Source organism: Oncorhynchus mykiss, chromosome 7, assembly GCF_013265735.2.
Source record: "Oncorhynchus mykiss isolate Arlee chromosome 7, USDA_OmykA_1.1, whole genome shotgun sequence".
Taxonomy (NCBI): Eukaryota; Metazoa; Chordata; class Actinopteri; order Salmoniformes; family Salmonidae; genus Oncorhynchus; species Oncorhynchus mykiss.
In genome coordinates this window covers 16,400,981-16,424,266 of record NC_048571.1, presented here as the reverse complement: position 1 = coordinate 16,424,266, position 23,286 = coordinate 16,400,981, and the positions used below count along the sequence as shown (strand labels likewise).

The 23,286-nt window shown below is 41.9% G+C and overlaps 1 protein-coding gene across 1 annotated transcript; it reads left to right on the top strand.

Moving 5' to 3' along the window:
- Positions 1 to 20,066: 20,066 nt before the first annotated feature.
- On the top strand, positions 20,067 to 23,148 carry LOC118965347. The gene is made up of 3 exons (XM_036984412.1): positions 20,067 to 21,625; positions 22,008 to 22,163; positions 23,116 to 23,148. Exons 1-3 carry the CDS (start codon positions 20,207 to 20,209, stop codon positions 23,146 to 23,148), a joined length of 1,608 nt encoding a protein of 535 aa, XP_036840307.1. The 5' UTR covers positions 20,067 to 20,206.
- Positions 23,149 to 23,286: the final 138 nt, after the last annotated feature.

Genomic DNA, 23,286 nt, shown 5'->3' with positions numbered 1-23,286 from the left:
CGATACAACACAAGAAAAGATGTCAGACAAAATATTGTTAGCTTACAATTCATGGCATATCACACATTTTGCCCGTATATTGACATGTATTTGCTTTAATCAATATTGTTCAATAGAACTCTAGTCAACTTTGTCAAAGTTGGTCTTGTTACCTCCTCAATCAGGCTTGGCATTTTCCTCGTCTCAAACCAAATCCTCTTCATCTCCTTCTCCTGCTCCCTCTGGATCTGTCTCACCAGAGCCAACCTGGCTCCCAGCTCCATCATGTAGTCTGTCTGGATCTCCCTTTCCTTCAACTGACACTCACCCCTCCTCTGTGTCAGCGTTGAACCCTCCATGTCTTCCTCCTAGCTAACAATAACTCTGAAAAATACATAACGTTGTAGTAAGTGGCGTGTTGCTCACCAAAGAATAATGCATCTCTTTACAATGTGCACACATTTTCTTCCCATGTACTTACAATGAAGCAAGTGACAATCCTGATCTAGAGATGATTAAGCAATAGGCCTATCTGAATTACTAGTAAAAAGTTGGCTACTGGAAACTCGACCAAGTTCAAATGAATCAATTTTTTGCCATTCCTATCATTATGTGCACAATATCCTTTATGACATCTTCATTGTGATGCAAGGCGTTGCCATTGGAGATGACAAAGCACAACACAGACTTTAAAAAGAAAACTTCAGTCCCCGTCCCCCGTCCCCCACTCCATATTGGGCCTGGTTTTCACAAAACACACTAATCACTTATATCATATCATTCAAAAAAGTTTTGGGGTAGAAAATGACTCTTTATCCATGCTGGACCTAACTTATTGTACAGTTTCATATATTGTATAAAACAAGGAGGTAAACACTCCAGTCTTCTCTTTGAGTGCCCCTGTGTGCACCTTCATGTAAAGAGGTCTATCAATTCAACCATTTGAAATGGATGACCATTCATTTAAGAAATACTGATTTTCATCAGCGATTTAGCAACTACAAATTAGGTAGGTCGACTTGTTTTTTTACATAACCTTCCCTTTTGGTACATATTTATTCAGATAACTGATTACAATATTGGTTGTTATTAGCACAGAGAGATGGTTTTCTTTCATCAATATAATGCATTTGCCATTAGCCTGGCTCACTACAACAACTAACATGTCATCTCAGGTTTCAGGATGAACCATTTTCTCACAAAAATTGGATTCAAACAAACTGTCTCTCGTCAACAGTTTCACTTGTCACCATGATTGCATGTTAGGCCTAAATAAAAGGTCATGTAAGTACACAAGTAATTTGAAAAGTAGTTATTCTACAGAAACATAGTTATACAGTAAGTTATATTACAACCTACCTCTCCAGTAAGCAGCGTGTTCTCTCTCTCTAATGAAATAGGACATTCATAATCTGTCAGTAGTTAGTTGAATCAGTACCTTTACACTGTTCTGTTTGTCTGTACAACAGCTAACCTCCCAGAATCAGAATCTTGTGATGTCACAATGAAGGCCTCATTGCCATGACTACCCACAGAAGCTCTCATGTGTAGTCAAATGCTGGAACAATTCACTTTTTTAGCCTATGCAGCACAGTCATAACTGATATTTGCATTGAATCCATGTAACCACATTTTTTATTCAAATAAAATGCTCTACCTCATATCAAATGGTTGACCATTCATAATACAGGTGTTTTGACTAATTCAAAGTCAATATGTTTTAGATATCACAACTAGCATCCAGGTTTACTTAGGTTATTTGTTTGATCTCAGCCTACCACTAATGTCAATGTTTACCAGTCAAACATTTGGACACACCTACTCATTCAAGGTTTTTTTCTCTTTTTTTCTACATTGTAGAGTAATAGTGAAGACATCAAAACTATGAAATAACACATACAGTGGGGCAAAAAAGTATTTAGTCAGCCACCAATTATGCAAGTTCTCCCATTTAAAAAGATGAGAGAGGTCTGTAATTTTCATCATAGGTACACTTTAAAAAAAAAAGTCCATATTATGGCAGGAACAGTTCAAAATAGCAAAGAGAAATGACAGTCCATCATTACTTTAAGACATGAAGATCAGACAATCAGGAAAATGTCAAGAACTTTTAAAGTTCCCCCCCAACCCCTCTTGTACGCTGCTGCTACTCTGTGTTTATCATACAGTGGGGTAAAAAAGTATTTAGTCAGCCACCAGTTGTGCAAGTTCTCCCACTTAAAAAGATGAGAGAGGCCTGTAATTTTCATCATAGGTACACTTCAACTATGACAGACAAAATGAGAAAAAAAATCCAGAAAATCACATTGTAGGATTTTTTATGAATTTATTTGCAAATTATGGTGGAAAATAAGTATTTGGTCAATAACAAAAGTTTATCTCAATACTTTGTTATATACCCTTTGTTGACAATGACAGAGGTCAAACGTTTTCTGTAAGTCTTCACAAGGTTTTCACACACTGTTGCTGGTGTTTTGGCCCATTCCTCCATGCAGATCTCCTCTAAAGCAGTGATGTTTTGGGGCTGTTACTGGTCAACACAGACTTTCAACTCCCTCCAGAGATTTTCTATGGGGTTGAGATCTGGAGACTGGCTAGGCCACTCCAGGATCTTGAAATGCTTCTTACGAAGCCACTCCTTCGTTGCCCGGGCGGTGTGTTTGGGATCTTTGTCATGCTGAAAGACCCAGCCACGTTTCATCTTCAATGCCCTTGCTGATGGAAGGAGGTTTTCACTCAAAATCTCACGATGCACGGCCCCATTCATTCTTTCCTTTACACGGATCAGTCGTCCTGGTCCCTTTGCAGAAAAACAGCCCCAAAGCATGATGTTTCCACCCCCATGCTTCACAGTAGGTATGGTGTTCTTTGGATGCAACTCAGCATTCTTTGTCCTCCAAGCACGACAAGTTGAGTTTTTACCAAAAAGTTATATTTTGGTTTCATCTGACCATATGATATTCTCCCAATCTTCTTCTGGATCATCCAAATGCTCTCTAGCAAACTTCAGACGGGCCTGGACATGTACTGGCTTAAGCAGGGGGACACGTCTGACACTGCAGGATTTGAGTCCCTGGCGGTGTAGTGTGTTACTGATGGTAGGTTTTGTTACTTTGGTCCCAGCTCTCTGCAGGTCATTCACTAGGTCCCCCCGTGTGGTCCTGGGATTTTTGCTCACCGTTCTTGTGATCATTTTGACCCCACGGGGTGAGATCTTGCGTGGAGCCCCAGATCGTGGGAGATTATCAGTGGTCTTGTATGTCTTCCATTTCCTAATAATTGCTCCCACAGTTGATTTCTTCAAACCAAGCTGCTTACCTATTGCAGATTCAGTATTCCCAGCCTGGTGCAGGTCTACAATTTTGTTTCTGGTGTCCTTTGACAGCTCTTTGGTCTTGGCCATAGTGAAGTTTAGAGTGTGACTGTTTGAGGTTGTGGACAGGTGTATTTTATACTGATAACAAGTTCAAACAGGTGCCATTAATACAGGTGGAGGACAGAGTAGCCTCTCAAAGAAGAAGTTACAGGTCTGTGAGAGCCAGACATCTTGCTTGTTTGTAGGTGACCAAATACTTATTTTCCACCATAATTTGCAAATAAATTCATAAAAAATCCTACAATGTGATTTTCTGCATTCTTTTTCTCATTTTGTCTGTCATAGTTGAAGTGTACCTATGATGAAAATTACAGGCCTCTCTCATCTTTTTAAGTGAGAGAACTTGCACAATTGGGGGCTGACTAAATACTTTTTTGCCCCACTGTATATGAATAGTCACTTTAAATATACATTCATGTACATACTTCCTCAATTGGCCCGACCAACCAGTGCTCCTGCACATTGGCTAAACGGGTTATCTGCATTATTTCCCGCCACCCTCCTCCAGTCAACCCCTATTTTACGCTACTGCTACTCTCTGTTCATCATATATGCACAGTCACTTTAATCATATCTACATGTACATACTACCTCAATCAGCCTGACTAACAGGTATGTAGCCTCGTTACTTTTATAGCCTCGCTACTGTTATTTTTCACTGTCTTTTTACTGTTGTTTTATTTCTTTACTTACCTATTCTTCACCTAATACCTTTCTTGCACTATTGGTTAGAGCCTGTAAGTAAGCATTTCACAAGCTCAACACCTGTTGTATTCAGCGCACGTGACAAATATTGATTTGAAGAACCATCAAGCGCTATGATGAAACTGGCTCTCATGAGGACCGCCACAGAAAAGGAAGACCCAGAGTTACCTCTGCTGCAGAGGATACGTTCATTAGAGTTACCAGCCTCATAAATTGCATTCCAAAGAAATGCTTCACAGAGTTCAAGTAACAGACACATCTCAACATCAACTGTTCAGAGGAGACTGCATGAATCAGTCCTTCATGGTCGAATTTCTGCAAAGAAACCACTACTAAAGGACACCAATAATAATAAGAGACTTGTTTGGGCCTAGAAACACAAGCAATAGACATTAGACCAGTGGAAATCTGTCCATTTGTCTGATCAGTCCAAATTTGAGATTTTGGTTCCAACCGCTGTGTCTTTGTGAGATGCAGAGTAGGTGAATGGATGATCTCCGCATATGTAGTTCCCAGCATGAAGCATGGAGGAGGTGTGATGGTATGGAGGTGCTTTGTTGGTGACACTGTCTGGGATTTATTTAGAATTCAAGCACACTTAACCGGCATGGCTACCACAGCATTCTGCAGCGATCCGCCATCCCATCTGGTTTACACTTAGTGGAACTAACTGGCTAACTGCAAGCTTTGCAATGCAATCATTAGCCTGCTATCCACTGGAGTGGCTGTGCAGTCCCAAGTCTAAGATTAAGGGTGTCTTTTCCTAGTTTAAAATCATAAACATTCAACATTGGCCATGCTGTCAATGAAGCATTATTTGTGCCGCGCTCAAAACAACTGTTAACTCGGAACTGCAAAATCTGACTTTAGTAAGTTCAAGACATTTGGGAACTCGGGAGAAATGAGCTACGACTGGGAAAATACGTTTTGAACTTTCATCCAGCTCAGAATTGTACTTTCGGAACTCAGGCCTCATTCTAGAGCTACGACCTGAAGATCACTGACGTCATCATTATTCAAGCATTTTGTTGTTGTTGAGTTTCCAGTTCTCTTGAAAGCACCATGAATCCAGAGGATGCCAGACTTTGATAACAAAGTTTGATGACAAAATGTTCCCACGATGGACAGCCGCGCCACTTTCCTGTTCAAGTGAGCACAGCACAACAAGGTGAGTCCAAAAATGTATTGTATGCTGCTACATAAATGACGTAATTTGGCAGAGAGATATATATACTGTAGCTAAGAAAGTAAGATGTTAGCAGACCATGTGCCTCACCGAATGAATGAACTATTCCACTACCAGACAAGGCTTTGCTGATAGCCTGGTGCAGCAGTGGTACTGATGTTGGGACTCTGCTGTTGGGACAGCTTTATGTAGGCTCTAACAGTATGTGGGCACCATCTTTCACCGTTATAGTGCAATTAATGCATTGCTTAGTGTTGAGTGTTGTATAGTGTAGTGGTTTTGTTGGCATGCATCCAAACTAAAATTGGTACCTATAATATTCCCCTCTATCATATTCCCTCTATCATATTCCCTCTATCATATTCCCTTCCATCATATTCCCCTCTATCATAATCTGGGAATTATATTCCCTCTATCATATTCCTCTCGATCATATTCCCTCTATCATATTCCCTCTATCATATTCCTTTCCATCATATTCCTCTCTATCATATTGCTTCTATCATATTCTGGGAATTATTTTTCCCTCTATCATATTCCCTCTATCATATTCCTCTCGATCATATTCCCCTCTATCATATTCCCCTCTATCATATTCCCTCTATCATATTCCCTTCCATCATATTCCTCTCTATCATATTGCTTCTATCATATTCCCCTCTATCATTTTCCTTATATATCATATTACCCTCTATCATATTCCGCTCTATCATATTTCTTCCGTCATATTCCCCTCAATCCGAGCTGTGGCGAGAAGGTTTCCTGTGTCTGTCAGCGTAGTATCCAGAGCATGGATGTGCTACCAGGAGACAGGCCAGTACATCAGGAGACGTGGAGGAGGCTGTAGGAGGGCAACAACCCAGCAGCAGGACCACTACCTCCACCTTTTGCAAGGAGGAGCAGGAGGAGCACTGCCAGAGCCCTGCAAAATGACCTCCAGCAGGCCACAAATGTGCATGTGTCTGCTCAAACGGTCAGAAACAGACTCCATGAGGGTGGTATGTGGGCCCGACGTCCACAGGTGGGGGTTGTGCTTACAGCCCAACACCATGCAGGACGTTTGGCATTTGCCAGAGAACACCAAGATTGGCAAATTTGCCACTGGCGCCCTGTGCTCTTAACAGATGAAAGCAGGTTCACACTGTGCACATGTGACAGACGTGACAGAGTCTGGAGACGCCGTGGAGAACGTTCTGCTGCCTGCAACATCCTCCAGCATGACCGGTTTGGCGGTGGGTCAGTCATGGTGTGGGGTGGCATTTCTTTGGGGGGCCGCACAGCCCTCCATTTGCTCGCCAGAGGTAGCCTGACTGCCATTAGGTACCGAGATGAGATCCTCAGACCCCTTGTGAGACCATATGCTGGTGCGGTTGGCCCTGGGTTCCTCCTAATGCAAGACAATGCTAGACCTCATGTGGCTGGAGTGTGTCAGCAGTTCCTGCTAGAGGAAGGCATTGATGCTATGGACTGGCCCGCCCGTTCCCCAGACCTGAATCTAATTGAGCACATCTGGGACATCATGTCTCGCTCCATCCACCAACGCCACGTTGCACCACAGACTGTCCAGGAGTTGGCGGATGCTTTAGTCCAGGTCTGGGAGGAGATCCCTCAGGAGACCATCCGCCACCTCATCAGGAGCATGCCCAGGCGTTGTAGGGAGGTCATACAGGCACGTGGAGAACACACACTACTGAGCCTCATTTTGACTTGTTTTAAGGACATTACATCAAAGTTGGATCAGCCTGTAGTGTGGTTTTCCACTTTAATTTTGAGTGTGACTCCAAATCCAGACCTCCATGGGTTGATACATTTCATTGATCATTTTTGTGTGAATTTGTTGTCAGCACATTCAACTATGTAAGGAAAAAAGTATTTAATAAGAATATTTAATTCATTCAGATCTAGGATGTGTTATTTTAGTGTTCCCTTTATATTTTTGAGCAGTGTATATACTCAAATCAAATCAAATGTATTTATATAGCCCTCTGATATCTCAAAGTGCTGTACAGAAACCCAGCCTAAAACCCCAAACAGCAAGCAATGCAGGTGTAGAAGCACAGTGGCTAGGAAAAACTCCCTAGAAAGGCCAAAACCTAGGAAGAAACCTAGAGAGGAACCAGGCTATGTGGGGTGGCCAGTCCTCTTCTGTCTGTGCCGGGTGGAGATTATAACAGAACATGGCCAAGATGTTCGAATGTTCATAAATGACCAGCATGGTCCAATCATAATATAGCAGAACAGTTGAATCTGGAGCAGCAGCACGGCCAGGTGGGCTGGGGACAGCAAGGAGTCATCATGTCAGGTAGTCCTGAGGCATGGTCCTAGGGCTCAGGTCCTCCGAGAGAGAGAAAGAAAGAGAGAAAGAGAGCACACTTAAATTCACACGACACCGAATAGGACAGGAGAAGTACTCCAGATATAACAAATGACCCTAGCCCCCCGACACATAAACTACTGCAGCATAAATACTGGAGGCTGAGACAGGAGGGGTCAGGAGACACTGTGGCCCCATCCGAGGACACCCCCGGACAGGGCCAAACAGGAAGGATATAACCCCACCCACTTTGCCAAAGCACAGCCCCCACACCACTAGAGGGATGTCTTCAACCACCAACTTACCATCCTGAGATAAGGCCGAGTATAGCCCACAAAGATCTCCGCCACGGCACAACCCAAGGGGGGGCGCCAACCCAGACAGGAAGATCACATCAGTGACTCAACCCACTCAAGTGACGCACCCCTCCTAGGGACGGCATGGAAGAGCCCCAGTAAGCCAGTGACTCAGCCCCTGTAATAGGGTTAGAGGCAGAGAATCCCAGTGGAAAGAGGTGAACCGGCCAGGCAGAGACAGCAAGGGCTGTTCGTTGCTCCAGAGCCTTTCCGTTCACCTTCCCACTCCTGGGCCAGACTACACTCAATCATATGACCCACTGAAGAGATGAGTCTTCAGTAAAGACTTAAAGGTTGAGACCGAGTTTGTGTCTCCTACATGGGTAGGCAGACCATTCCATAAAAATGGAGCTCTATAGGAGAAAACCCTTTCTCCAGCTGTTTGCTTAGAAATTCTAGGGACAATTAGGAGGCCTGCGTCTTGTGTACGTGTAGGTATGTACGGAGGGAAATAGAGGGAATATGAAATAGAAGATTATGACAGAGGAATACAATAGAGATGAATATGACATAGGAATATGATATAGAGGAATGTATTAAGAGGGGAATAATGTAGAGGGAATATGAAATAGAGGATTATGATAGAGGATTACAATAGAGATGAATATGACATAGGAATATGATATAGAGGAATGTATTAAGAGGGGAATATTATAGAGGGGAATATGATATAGAGTCATACGATAGAGGGAATATGATAGAGTGGAATTTGATATATAATAAATATGATATATAATAAACATGATAGAGGGGAATATGACATATAATAAATCTGATAGAGGGGAATATGATATAGAGTCATACGATAGAGGGAATATGATAGAGTGGAATATGATAGAGTGGAATATGATATATAATAAATATGATATATAATAAATATGATAGAGGGGAATATGATATAGAGTCATACGATAGAGGGAATATGATAGAGTGGAATATGACAGAGGGAATATGATAGAGTGGAATATGATATATAATAAATATGATATATAATAAATATGATAGAGGGGAATATGATAGAGTGGAATATGATATATAATAAATATGATATATAATAAATATGATAGAGGGGAATATGATATAGAGTCATACGATAGAGGGATATGATAGAGTGGAATATGATATATAATAAATCTGATAGAGGGAAATATGATATATAATAAATATGATAGAGGGTAATATGATATATAATACATATGATAGAGGGTAATATGATATATAATACATCTGATAGAGGGTAATATGATATATAATAAATATGATAGAGGGGAATATGATATATAATAAATATGATAGAGGGTAATATGATATTTAAGGAATATGATAGACAGGAATATGATAGAGATTGAAATTATAGAGGGAATATGTGTCACTCCTGCTACCTATCTTCCCCCTGTCACGTTCTGACCATCGTTCGTGTGTGTTTTCCTTGTTTTAGTGTTGGTCAGGACGTGAGCTGGGTGGGCATTCTATGTTGGATGTCTTGTTTGTCTATTTCTATGTCTGGCCTGATATGGTTCTCAATCAGAGGCAGGTGTTAGTCATTGTCTCTGATTGGGAACCATATTTAGGTAGCCTGGGTTTCACTGTGTGTTTGTGGGTGATTGTTCCTGTCTCTGTGTTTTGTTGTCACCAGATAGGCTGTTAGGTTTTCTCACGTTTATTGTTTTGTTAGTTTGTTCATGTTCAGTTTCTTCATTAAAACATGAATAACAACCACGCTGCATTTTGGTCCGATCCTTGCTACACCTCCTCGTCAGAGGAGATAGAAGAAAACCGTTACACCCCCCTGTCTGTCGAGGGCGCCAAGCTCCCCAGCATTGATCGCTTCTGCCATCATCATTACTCACACCTACCGTCCCCCATCTTGCGGGTCAGCGATTATTGTTCTCACCTGGACTCAATCACCTCTATCATTACCTTCCCCATATCTGTCGGGTTCCACTCTCTGTTCCCTGCTTCTGTATTGATTGTCATATGTCCTTGTTTACCAGTGTGCTGACACTGTTCCTGTCTTGTTCTATGTCTGTTCACAATTAAATGTTTGACTCCCCGTACCTGCTTTTCATCTCCGGTGTCGGTCCTTAAAACATGATAGAGGGAAAACGATAGATATGATATAGTTGAAAATATTAGAGAGGAAAATAACAGAGAGGAATTTTATAGATGGGAATATGATAGAGGGGAATATGATGGAGGGGAATATGATATAGTTGAAAATGATAGAGAGGAAAATGACAGAGGAATTCTATAGAGGGGAATATGATAGCAAGGAAAATGATAGAGATTAACATGATAGAGGGGAATATGATATAGATGATTATGATAGAGGGGAATATGATTGAGAGGAATTTGACAGTGGGGAAAATGAAAGAGAGAATATGATATATAATACATATGATAGAGTGTAATATGATAGAGTGTAATATGATATTTAAGGAATATGATAGAGAGGGAAATGATAGAGGGAATATCTTAGAGAGGAATATGATAGAGAGGGAAATGATAGAGGGAATATGATAGAGAGGAATATGAATGAGAGGAATATGATATAGGGGAATATGAAAGAGGGAATATGATATAGGGGAATATGATATAGGGGAATATGATAGAGGGAATATGATAGAGAGGAATATGAAAGAGGGAATATGATATAGGGGAATATGATATAGGGGAATATGATATAGGGGAATATGATAGAGGGAATATGATAGAGGGAATATGATAGAGGGGAATATGTGTCACTCCTGCTCACGTCTGTCCTTGTTTACCAGTGTGCTGAAGCTGTTCCTGTCTTGTTCTGTCTGTTCACAATTAAATATTTGACTCCCCGTACCTGCATCTCATCTCCGGCGTCGGTCCTTAAATTATGATAGAGATGAACATGATAGAGAGGGATACTATAGAGTATATACACTGCTCAAAAAAATAAAGGGAACACTAAAATAACACATCCTAGATATGAATGAATGAAATATTATTATTAAATACTTTTTTCTTTACATAGTTGAATGTGCTGACAAAAAAATCACACAAAAATGATCAATGGAAATCAAATTTATCAACCCATGGAGGTCTGGATTTGGAGTCACACTCAAAATTAAAGTGGAAAACCACACTACAGGCTGATCCAACTTTGATGTAATGTCCTTAAAACAAGTCAAAATGAGGCTCAGTAGTGTGTGTGGCCTCCACGTGCCTGTATGACCTCCCTACAACGCCTGGGCATGCTCCTGATGAGGTGGCGGATGGTATCCTGAGGGATCTCCTCCCAGACCTGGACTAAAGCATCCGCCAACTCCTGGACAGTCTGTGGTGCAACGTGGATCCATCCAACGTTGGTGGATGGAGCGAGACATGATGTCCCAGATGTGCTCAATTGGATTCAGGTCTGGGGAACGGGCGGGCCAGTCCATAGCATCAATGCCTTCCTCTAGCAGGAACTGCTGACACACTCCAGCCACATGAGGTCTAGCATTGTCTTGCATTAGGAGGAACCCAGGGCCAACCGTACCAGCATATGGTCTCACAAGGGGTCTGAGAATCTCATCTCAGTACCTAATGGCAGTCAGGCTACCTCTGGCGAGCACATGGAGGGTTGTGCGGCCCCCCAAAGAAATGCCACCCCATACCATGACTGACCCATCACCAAACCGGTCATGCTGGAGGATGTTGCAGGCAGCAGAACGTTCGCCACGGCGTCTCCAGACTCTGTCACGTCTGTCACATGTGCTCAGTGTGAACCTGCTTTCATCTGTGAAGAGCACAGGGCGCCAGTGGCGAATTTGCCAATCTTGGTGTTCTCTGGCAAATGCCAAACATCCTGCATGGTGTTGGGCTGTAAGCACAACCCCCACCTGTGGGCCCACATACCACCCTCATGTGGTATGTCGGGCCCACATACCACCCTCATGGAGTCTGTTTCTGACCGTTTGAGCAGACACATGCTCATTTGTGGCCTGCTGGAGGTCAGTTTGCAGGGCTCTGGCAGTGCTCCTCCTGCTCCTCCTTGCACAAAGGCGGAGGTAGCGGTCCTGCTGCTGGGTTGTTGCCCTCCTACGACCTCCTCCACATCTCCTGATATACTGGCCTGTCTCCTGGTAGCGCCTCCATGCTCTGGACACTACGCTGACAGACACAGCAAACCTTCTTGCCACAGCTCACATTGAGGGGAATATGACGGAAGAAATATGATAGAGCGGAATATGATAGAAGCAATATGATAGAGAGGAATATGATGGAAGGGAATATGATAGAGGGAATATGATCGAGAGGAATATGATAGGGGGAACATGATAGAGGGGAATATAATTACAGGAATATGATAGAGGGGAATATGATAGAGGGAATATGATAGAGGGGAATATAATTCCCAGAATATGATGGAGAGGAATATGATAGAGGGAATATGATAGAAGGGAATATGATAGAGGGAATATGATAGAGGGAATATAATTCCCAGAATATGATAGAGGGGAATATGATGGAAGGGAATGTGATAGAGGGGAATATGATAGAGGGAATATGATAGAGGGGAATATAATTCCCAGAATATGATGGAGAGGAATATGATAGAGGGAATATGATAGAAGGGAATATGATAGAGGGAATATGATAGAGGGAATATAATTCCCAGAATATGATAGAGGGGAATATGATGGAAGGGAATGTGATAGAGGGAATATGATAGAGGGAATATGATAGAGGGAATATGATTGAGAGGAATATGATAGAGGGAATATGATACAGGGGAATATGATACAGGGGAATATGATAGAGGGAATATGATCGAGAGGAATATGATACAGAGGAATATGATAGAGGGAATATGATAGAGGGAATATGATAGAGGGAATATGATACAGGGGAATATGATAGAGGGAATATGATACAGGGGAATATGATAGAGGGAATATGATAGAGGGAATATGATACAGGGGAATATGATAGAGGGAATATGATACAGGGGAATATGATAGAGGGAATATGATAGAGGGGAATATAATTCCCAGAATATGATAGAGGGAATATGACAGAGGGGAATATAATTCCCAGAATATGATAGAGGGAATATGATAAGTGACGATTTTAGTTTGTATATCTTGGTGGGACATTGAAAAGAAAAAATGTTGGATGCATGCCAACAAAACCACTACACAATACAACACTCAACAATACATTAATTGCACTGTAACGGTGAAAGCCCACATACTGTTAGAGCCTACATAAAGCTGTCCCAACAGCAGAGTCCCAACATCAGTACCACTGCTGCACCTGGCTATCAGCAAAGCCTTGTCTGGTAGTGGAATAGTTCATTCATTCGGTGAGGCACATGGTCTGCTAACAGCTTACTTTCGTAGCTACAGTATATATATATATATATATCTCTCTCTGCCATATTACGTCATTTATGTAGCAGCATACAATACATTTTTGGACTCACCTTGTTGTGCTGTGCTCACTTGAACAGGAAAGTGGCGCGGCTGTCCATCGTGGGAACATTTTGTCATCAAACTTTATCAAAGTCTGGCATCCTCTGGATTCATGGTGCTTTCAAGAGAACTGGAAACTCAACAACAACAAAATGCTTGAATAATGATGACGTCAGTGATCTTCAGGTCGTAGCTCTAGAATGAGGCCTGAGTTCCGAAAGTACAATTCTGAGCTGGATGAAAGTTCAAAACGTATTTTCCCAGTCGTAGCTCATTTCTCCCGAGTTCCCAAATGTCTTGAACTTACTAAAGTCAGATTTTGCAGTTCCGAGTTAACAGTTGTTTTGAGCGCGGCACAAATAATGCTTCATTGACAGCATGGCCAATGTTGAATGTTTATGATTTTAAACTAGGAAAAGACACCCTTAATCATAGACTTGGGACTACACAGCCACTCCAGTGAATAGCAGGCTAATGATTGCATTGCAAAGCTTGCAGTTAGCCACTTAGTTCCACTAAGTGTAAACCAGCAAAGCACCTCCATGCCATCACACCTCCTCCATGCTTCACGCTGGGAACTACATACAGTGCCTTGCGAATGTATTCGGCCCCCTTGAACTTTGCGACCTTTTGCCACATTTCAGGCTTCAAACATAAAGATATAAAACTGTATTTTTTTGTGAAGAATCAACAACAAGTGGGACACAATCATGAAGTGGAAAGACTTTTTTTGGATATTTCAAACTTTTTTAACAAATCAAAAACTGAAAAATTGGGCGTGCAAAATTATTCAGCCCCCTTAAGTTAATACTTTGTAGCGCCACCTTTTGCTGCGATTAAAGCTGTAAGTCGCTTGGGGTATGTCTCTATCAGTTTTGCACATCGAGAGACTGACATTTTTTCCCATTCCTCCTTGCAAAACAGCTCGAGCTCAGTGAGGTTGGATGGAGAGCATTTGTGAACAGCAGTTTTCAGTTCTTTCCATAGATTCTTGATTGGATTCAGGTCTGGACTTTGACTTGGCCATTCTAACACCTGGATATGTTTATTATTGAACCATTCCATTGTAGATTTTGCTTTATGTTTTGGATCATTGTCTTGTTGGAAGACAAATCTCCGTCCCAGTCTCAGGTCTTTTGCAGACTCCATCAGGTTTTCTTCCAGAATGGTCCTGTATTTGGCTCCATCCATCTTCCCATCAATTTTAACCATCTTCCCTGTCCCTGCTGAAGAAAAGCAGGCCCAAACCATGATGCTGCCACCACCATGTTTGACAGTGGGGATGGTGTGTTCAGCTGTGTTGCTTTTTCGCCAAACATAACGTTTTGCATTGTTGCCAAAAAGTTCAATTTTGGTTTCATCTGACCAGAGCACCTTCTTCCACATGTTTGGTGTGTCTCCCAGGTGGCTTGTGGCAAACTTTAAACTACACTTTTTATGGATATCTTTAAGAAATGGCTTTCTTCTTGCCACTCTTCCATAAAGGCCAGATTTGTGCAATATACGACTGATTGTTGTCCTATGGACAGAGTCTCCCACCTCAGCTGTAGATCTCTGCAGTTCATCCAGAGTGATCATGGGCCTCTTGGCTGCATCTCGATCAGTCTTCTCCTTGTATGAGCTGAAAGTTTAGAGGGACGGCCAGGTCTTGGTAGATTTGCAGTGGTCTGATACTCCTTCCATTTCAATATTATCGCTTGCACAGTGCTCCTTGGGATGTTTAAAGCTTGGGAAATCTTTTTGTATCCAAATCCGGCTTTAAACTTCTTCACAACAGTATCTCGGACCTGCCTTGTGTGTTCCTTGTTCTTCATGATGCTCTCTGCGCTTTTAACGGACCTCTGAGACTATCACAGTGCAGGTGCATTTATACGGAGACATGATTACACACAGGTGGATTGTATTTATCATCATTAGTCATTTAGGTCAACATTGGATCATTCAGAGATCCTCACTGAACTTCTGGAGAGAGTTTGCTGCACTGAAAGTAAAGGGGCTGAATAATTTTGCACGCCCAATTTTTCAGTTTTTGATTTGTTAAAAAAGTTTGAAATATCCAATAAATGTCGTTCCACCTCATGATTGTGTCCCACTTGTTGTTGATTCTTCACAAAAAAATACAGTTTTATATCTTTATGTTTGAATCCTGAAATGTGGCAAAAGGTCGTAAAGTTCAAGGGGGCCGAATACTTTCGCAAGGCACTGTATGCGTAGATCATCCATTCACCTACTCTGCATCTCACAAAGACACAGCGGTTGGAACCAAAATCTCAAATTTGGACTGATCAGACAAATGGACAGATTTCCACTGGTCTAATGTCTATTGCTTGTGTTTCTAGGCCCAAACAAGTCTCTTATTATTATTGGTGTCCTTTAGTAGTGGTTTCTTTGCAGAAATTCGACCATGAAGGACTGATTCATGCAGTCTCCTCTGAACAGTTGATGTTGAGATGTGTCTGTTACGTGAACTCTGTGAAGCATTTCTTTGGAATGCAATTTCTGAGGCTGGTAACTCTAATGAACGTATCCTCTGCAGCAGAGGTAACTCTGGGTCTTCCTTTCCTGTGGCGGTCCTCATGAGAGCCAGTTTCATCATAGCGCTTGATGGTTCTTCAAATCAAATCAAAGTTTATTTGTCACGTGCGCTGAGTACAACAGGTGTTGAGCTTGTGAAATGCTTACTTACAGGCTCTAACCAATAGTGCAAGAAAGGTATTAGGTGTAAATAGGTAGGTAAAGAAATAAAACAACAGTAAAAAGACAGTGAAAAATAACAGTAGCGAGGCTATAAAAGTAGCGAGGCTACATACCTGTTAGTCAGGCTGATTGAGGTAGTATGTACATGTAGATATGATTAAAGTGACTGTGCATATATGATGAACAGAGAGTAGCAGTAGAGTAAAATAGGGGTTGACTGGTGGAGGGTGGCGGGACATAATGCAGATAACCCGTTTAGCCAATGTGCGGGAGCACTGGTTGGTCGGGCCAATTGAGGAAGTATGTACATGAATGTATATTTAAAGTGACTATGCATATATGATAAACACAGAGTAGCAGCAGCGTACAAGAGGGGTTGGGGGGGGAACTTTCAAAGTTCTTGACATTTTCCTGATTGTCTGATCTTCATGTCTTAAAGTAATGATGGACTGTCATTTCTCTTTGCTGTTTTGAACTGTTCCTGCCATAATATGGACTTTTTTTTTAAAGTGTACCTATGATGAAAATTACAGACCTCTCTCATCTTTTTAAATGGGAGAACTTGCATAATTGGTGGCTGACTAAATACTTTTTTGCCCCACTGTATGTGTTATTTCATAGTTTTGATGTCTTCACTATTACTCTACAATGTAGAAAAAAAGAGAAAAAAACCTTGAATGAGTAGGTGTGTCCAAATGTTTGACTGGTAAACATTGACATTAGTGGTAGGCTGAGATCAAACAAATAACCTAAGTAAACCTGGATGCTAGTTGTGATATCTAAAACATATTGACTTTGAATTAGTCAAAACACCTGTATTATGAATGGTCAACCATTTGATATGAGGTAGAGCATTTTATTTGAATAAAAAATGTGGTTACATGGATTCAATGCAAATATCAGTTATGACTGTGCTGCATAGGCTAAAAAAGTGAATTGTTCCAGCATTTGACTACACATGAGAGCTTCTGTGGGTAGTCATGGCAATGAGGCCTTCATTGTGACATCACAAGATTCTGATTCTGGGAGGTTAGCTGTTGTACAGACAAACAGAACAGTGTAAAGGTACTGATTCAACTAACTACTGACAGATTATGAATGTCCTATTTCATTAGAGAGAGAGAACACGCTGCTTACTGGAGAGGTAGGTTGTAATATAACTTACTGTATAACTATGTTTCTGTAGAATAACTACTTTTCAAATTACTTGTGTACTTACATGACCTTTTATTTAGGCCTAACATGCAATCATGGTGACAAGTGAAACTGTTGACGAGAGACAGTTTGTTTGAATCCAATTTTTGTGAGAAAATGGTTCATCCTGAAACCTGAGATGACATGTTAGTTGTTGTAGTGAGCCAGGCTAATGGCAAATGCATTATATTGATGAAAGAAAACCCTCTCTCTGTGCTAATAACAACCAATATTGTAATCAGTTATCTGAATAAATATGTACCAAAAGGGAAGGTTATGTAAAAAAACAAGTCGACCTACCTAATTTGTAGTTGCTAAATCGCTGATGAAAATCAGTATTTCTTAAATGAATGGTCATCCATTTCAAATGGTTGAATTGATAGACCTCTTTACATGAAGGTGCACACAGGGGCACTCAAAGAGAAGACTGGAGTGTTTACCTCCTTGTTTTATACAATATATGAAACTGTACAATAAGTTAGGTCCAGCATGGATAAAGAGTCATTTTCTACCCCAAAACTTTTTTGAATGATATGATATAAGTGATTAGTGTGTTTTGTGAAAACCAGGCCCAATATGGAGTGGGGGACGGGGGACGGGGACTGAAGTTTTCTTTTTAAAGTCTGTGTTGTGCTTTGTCATCTCCAATGGCAACGCCTTGCATCACAATGAAGATGTCATAAAGGATATTGTGCACATAATGATAGGAATGGCAAAAAATTGATTCATTTGAACTTGGTCGAGTTTCCAGTAGCCAACTTTTTACTAGTAATTCAGATAGGCCTATTGCTTAATCATCTCTAGATCAGGATTGTCACTTGCTTCATTGTAAGTAAATGGGAAGAAAATGTGTGCACATTGTAAAGAGATGCATTATTCTTTGGTGAGCAACACGCCACTTACTACAACGTTATGTATTTTTCAGAGTTATTGTTAGCTAGGAGGAAGACATGGAGGGTTCAACGCTGACACAGAGGAGGGGTGAGTGTCAGTTGAAGGAAAGGGAGATCCAGACAGACTACATGATGGAGCTGGGAGCCAGGTTGGCTCTGGTGAGACAGATCCAGAGGGAGCAGGAGAAGGAGATGAAGAGGATTTGGTTTGAGACGAGGAAAATGCCAAGCCTGATTGAGGAGGTAACAAGACCAACTTTGACAAAGTTGACTAGAGTTCTATTGAACAATATTGATTAAAGCAAATACATGTCAATATACAGGCAAAATATGCGATATGCCATGAATTGTAAGCTAACAATATTTTGTCTGACATCTTTTCTTGTGTTGTATCGTGTCTGTCTCTCTGTTTGAGTATTGTTATGGACATAGTCCTCAGTTCTTATGGTTGTCTTAAATAAATAAAAATAACTAGACCAAGCGATCTCTCGTAGACCTTCATATCAGGATTATATGGTTGTCCCACCTAGTTACCTTAAGTTGAAAGCACTAACTGAAAGTCGTTCTGGATAAAAGCATCTGCTAGATGTCTAAAATGTCAAATGTTATGCTGGGTGTGGGGCATGTATTTTTACAATTAGTTGACCCATTGGCTAGAAGACCCAGGGTTGGTACAGACTGGTGCAGAGCATCTGAGAGGACACTAGATATATACAGTGCCTTTGGAAAGAATTTGACTTTTTCTACCTTTTTTTACGTAATAGCCTTATTTTAAAATTGATTGAAAATATGCACATTCTCAGCAATCTACAAACAATACCCCACATTGACAAAGCAAATACAGGTTTTTAGAAATGTTGAAATGCCTTACGAAACAGGATTGTGTCGAGGCACAGATCTGGGGAAGGGTACCAAACCTCTCCTCAACATTGAAGGTCCCCAAGAACGCACTGTTCTCCATCATTCTTAAATGGAAGATGTTTGGAACCACCAAGACTATTCCTAGAGCTGGCCGCCCAGCCAAACTGAGCAATCGGGGGAGAAGGGCCTTTTTTCAGGGAGGTGACCAAGAACCAGATGGTGACTCTGACAGAGCTTTAGAGTTCCTCTGTGGAGATGGGAGAACCTTACAGAAGGACAACCATCTCTGCAGCACTCCATCAATCAGGCATTTAAGGTAGAGTGGCCAGATGGAAGCTGCTCCTCAGTAGAAGGCACATGACAGCCTGCTTGGAGTTTGCCAAAAAGGAACCTGAAGTCTCTCAGACCATGAGAAACAAGATGCTCTGGTCTGATGAAATCAAGATTGAACTCTTTTGCCCCAATGCCAAGGGTCACATCTGGAGTAAATCTGCCACCACCCCTTCGGTGAAGCATGGTGGTGGCAGCATCATGCTGTGGGGATGTTTTTCAATTGCAGGGAATGGGAGACTAGTCAGGATCTAGGCAAAGATGAACAGAGCAAAGTACAGAGAGATCTTTTATGACAACCTGCTCCAGAACAATCAGGACCTCAGAGTGTGGTGAAGAGTCACCTTCCAACAGAACAATGACCCTATGTACATAGCCAAGACAACGCAGAAGTTTCTTTGGGACAAGTCTCTGAATGTCCTTTATTGGCCCATCCAGAGACTGGACTTGTACCTGATCGAACATCTATGGAGAGACCGGAAAATAGCTGTGCAGAAAATCTCCCCATCCAACCTAACTTGGATTCTCCTAAGATTGGGAGAATTCCCCAAAAACAAGATTTCCAAGCTTGTAGCGTAATACCCAAGAAGATTCTATGCTGTAATCGCTGCCAAAGGTGCTTCAACAACGTACTGGGTAAAGGGTCTGGATACTTATGTAAATGTGATATTTCACATTTTATTTGTAATGAATTTGGAACAATTCTGTTTTTGCTTTGCCATTATGGGCTATTGTGTGTAGATTGATGAGGGGAAAAAACGATTTATTAAATTTTTGAAATAGGCTGTAAGGTAACAAAATGTGGAAAAAGTGAAGGGGTCTGAATACTTTCCGAAGGCACTGTATATGTGATGTATAAGTAAATAGCGTTGACTCATAAAGTATGTATGTCGTGAATGTGATCACTTTCAACATGTCTGTTTCTTTTCTCCCGCAGAATGTGAGAGATGTGACCAACCGTCCACTCACTGAGTTCATGGCTCACTGTATAGACTCCCTCCCACCGCTGGCTTTCACCAATCGGAGGCCTATACCAACCATGTTACATCCCCCCTCTCCATTGGCCATACGCACTCAGGATGCACAGCGGTTCATTGTATTTTCATACTTTGTCCCTGCTGAGTGCCCAGTTGCCACAGAGGCCACAGCAGATGTATCTACTGGTAAAAGAGAGGACTTATTGACAGATACACATCTTTCCTCAATGCTGCATCGATACCTGCCACACTTCTTTAACGATGACTCCATTCCACCACAGCAGACAGTAGAGGGAACCACTGAGCTCTCAGTTGCTCCAGTGGCAATATCTAATATAAAGGAAGAGGACAGATTCTATCCTTTCTCCCTCCCACCACTGGCTCAGCGGTTCGTTGGCAATTCATTAATTGTCCCGGAAACCTCCCAGCCTGCTGTTTCAGCCACAGAGTGCCGAGTTGCCAAAGAAGCCACTGCAGACACAGCCACTGTCAAGAGAGAGAACCGATGGGCAGCCAGAAGTCTTCCTTCAGTGCTGCCTCCATGCCTGCCAGCAGTCTTTGACGATGACTTCATGCCTCCAGAGCAGACAGTAGAGGATGCCTATGAGGTCTCAGGTGCTACAGAGAACACTTCAGGCACAGCTACTGTTGATGGAGTGGACAGATCAACAGCTAAATGCCCTGTCCCAATTCTGTCTCCCAGTCTGCCACCTGTCTTTGACAATGACTACAAACTGCCAGAGGAGGCAGTAGAAGGAACCAACAAGTGTCCAGTCGCCAGTGAATCTGCCACTTCCGTGTCCGCTGTCCTCCAAGAGGAGTTTTCAGCTGATAAGAGTCTTCCTGCACCCGCAGCACTGCCTCTAAGACTGCCCTGCACCCACAGCATTGACCACAAACAGCTATGGGAGAAAGTTGAGGACAACACAGAGTTCTCAGTAGACAAAGAAGCAACTGTTGCCATTTACACTTGGGAAGATAAAAGTCCTTCAGTTCTGCCATGCATCCACAACAACAACGACCACCAACTGCCAGAGGAGACAGTTGAGGACAACACAGAGTGCTCAGTTAACACCGAGGCAAGTGCAGTTGCATCCACTGTCAAGAGAGAGGAACTGACAGGTGATAAAAGCCCTGTCCGAGCAATTCCTCCAATCCTGGGATGCATCCATGACAAGGACCACAAGGAGCCAGAGCAGAAAGTGAAGGGCCCTAGTGAAGAGGTGGATCTCTGCCCTCACGCTCACCAGCTGGACCCAGATGTTAACTTAACTCTGGCAACCCGCAATGATGAACCCAGGACCTGGACCCTGGAAGAGGCAAAGGTAGGTGTCCTATTTTACACTACTACTTTACAGGTATGGGGGTCAGTTCCATTTCAATTCAAAGCATTGAAGAGAATTGGAATTTTAGAGTTCTTCTTACATTGACTGGAATTGACCCCAACCTTGCTGCTCTTTGCTCATAGTATGAAACATCACCCCTCACTAGAGTTAACATTTTGTATTACTTTTAGTATGGACCCAGGAAGAACATCTATGGGTATTGTAAAATATAATGGGAATACAAAAAAAACAAAGGACCTTAATTACTGTACTTCAAATTGTGTGCCCCATGAGGTCATCATTGTATGTCGATCACTCAAATGTGTATTGAATGTGACACATTGGAACAATATTACATCTAGAGTCAATGTCTTCCTGTCAGGATTATTGGATAGGCATTGAAATTGAGAGTGAAGAGAGGAGCGTCAAGGAGGAGGTGAGACAGAGGGAGGGATTGAAGCGTGAGGCGGACTGTGCCAATTCCAAGAGCTCCAATGGGATGGCTTCATCAGAGAGAGCAGAGACCATCCTTGAAAGAGTGGGCTTTCTGGTCATGAACCACATGCAGAAAATCCCATTTTTGAAGATGAAGGAAAGAGAGAAAAATAAGAAACTGCATAAGAAGTTGAAAGATGACGAGAAAGAGAGAAAGGAGAAGAAAAAGAGGGAGAAGAAAGAGATGAATGAGAGAGAGAAAGAGCAGAAGAAAGTCATGAAGGCTGAGAAAAAGAGGGAGAAGTTAGAACAGAAAAAGAGAGAGAAGGAAAGAAAAGAGAAGGAAAAGGCAGAGAAAAAGAGGTTAGAGGGGCTGATGAAGATACATAATGACATGATGAAAGACAGGATTAAGAAAGAGAAGAAGTGTTCTGAGGAGCTGAAAAAGAGAGAGAAAGCTCAAGCTGAGTTCTTGGAGATGGAGAGAAAGATTCAAGAAAAGGAGGAGGAGAAGAAGAGAGAAAAGATGAGGAAAGAGGAGAGGAAGAGACTAGAGAAGAAGCAAAAGAGGGAGCCAGCTGGAGGTGGAACTGAGAGGGTGATAGAAGAGCAGGGAAAGGATGAAAGCTTGAAGATGGATGAGTAGACTGGGTATTAGAGAGAGAGAGCAGGGCGGGATACTGTATTTTTGCATGCAATGAAAAATGCAATTAAAAAAAATCTATATAAAAGGTTTACTCTGTTTGATTTTTGTCAAGGCATACGGTATAACACAGTAAACACACAATGTTTACATTTCACAAATCTGGGGAGTGTTGCACTGTTAAAATGTTGAATTCCAACTAATTATTTGGATTGGAGATTACTGCTTTAGACTGTTGATATGAATCCACACATTCAGCTCAGTAAGCACTAAATAAGTGTCCAGCATGCTCTAGAGGTTATTACAAGTAACTACACATATCACACCACAACAGCTAACATAGGGTCTCACTCCCGCTCCTCCTTTCCTCCTCTCCTCTGTTCTTCCTCTATTCCTCCTCCTCTCCTCTCAGCGGCTCCAGCTGGATAGAGTGACGTCGAGGTGACCTCTCACTGGAGAGAGGGAAAGGGGGAACAGAAGAGGATGAGGAGATGGATAGAAGGAGAGCAGGAATGGAAGAGGAGGTAGAGGAGGCAGAAAGCCTGGTCTAAATATTGCTTTAAAGGGAAGAGAAAGGGGGGGG

Coding starts and splice junctions, on each gene's coding strand:
- LOC118965347 (XM_036984412.1), top strand. CDS start 20,207: ATGTATGTCGTGAATGTGATCACTTTCAACATGTCTGTTTCTTTTCTC. Junction 21,626..22,007: donor GGACCCTGGAAGAGGCAAAG/GTAGGTGTCCTA, acceptor TCTTCCTGTCAG/GATTATTGGATAGGCATTGA. Junction 22,164..23,115: donor CAGAGACCATCCTTGAAAGA/GTGGGCTTTCTG, acceptor CTCTCCTCTCAG/CGGCTCCAGCTGGATAGAGT.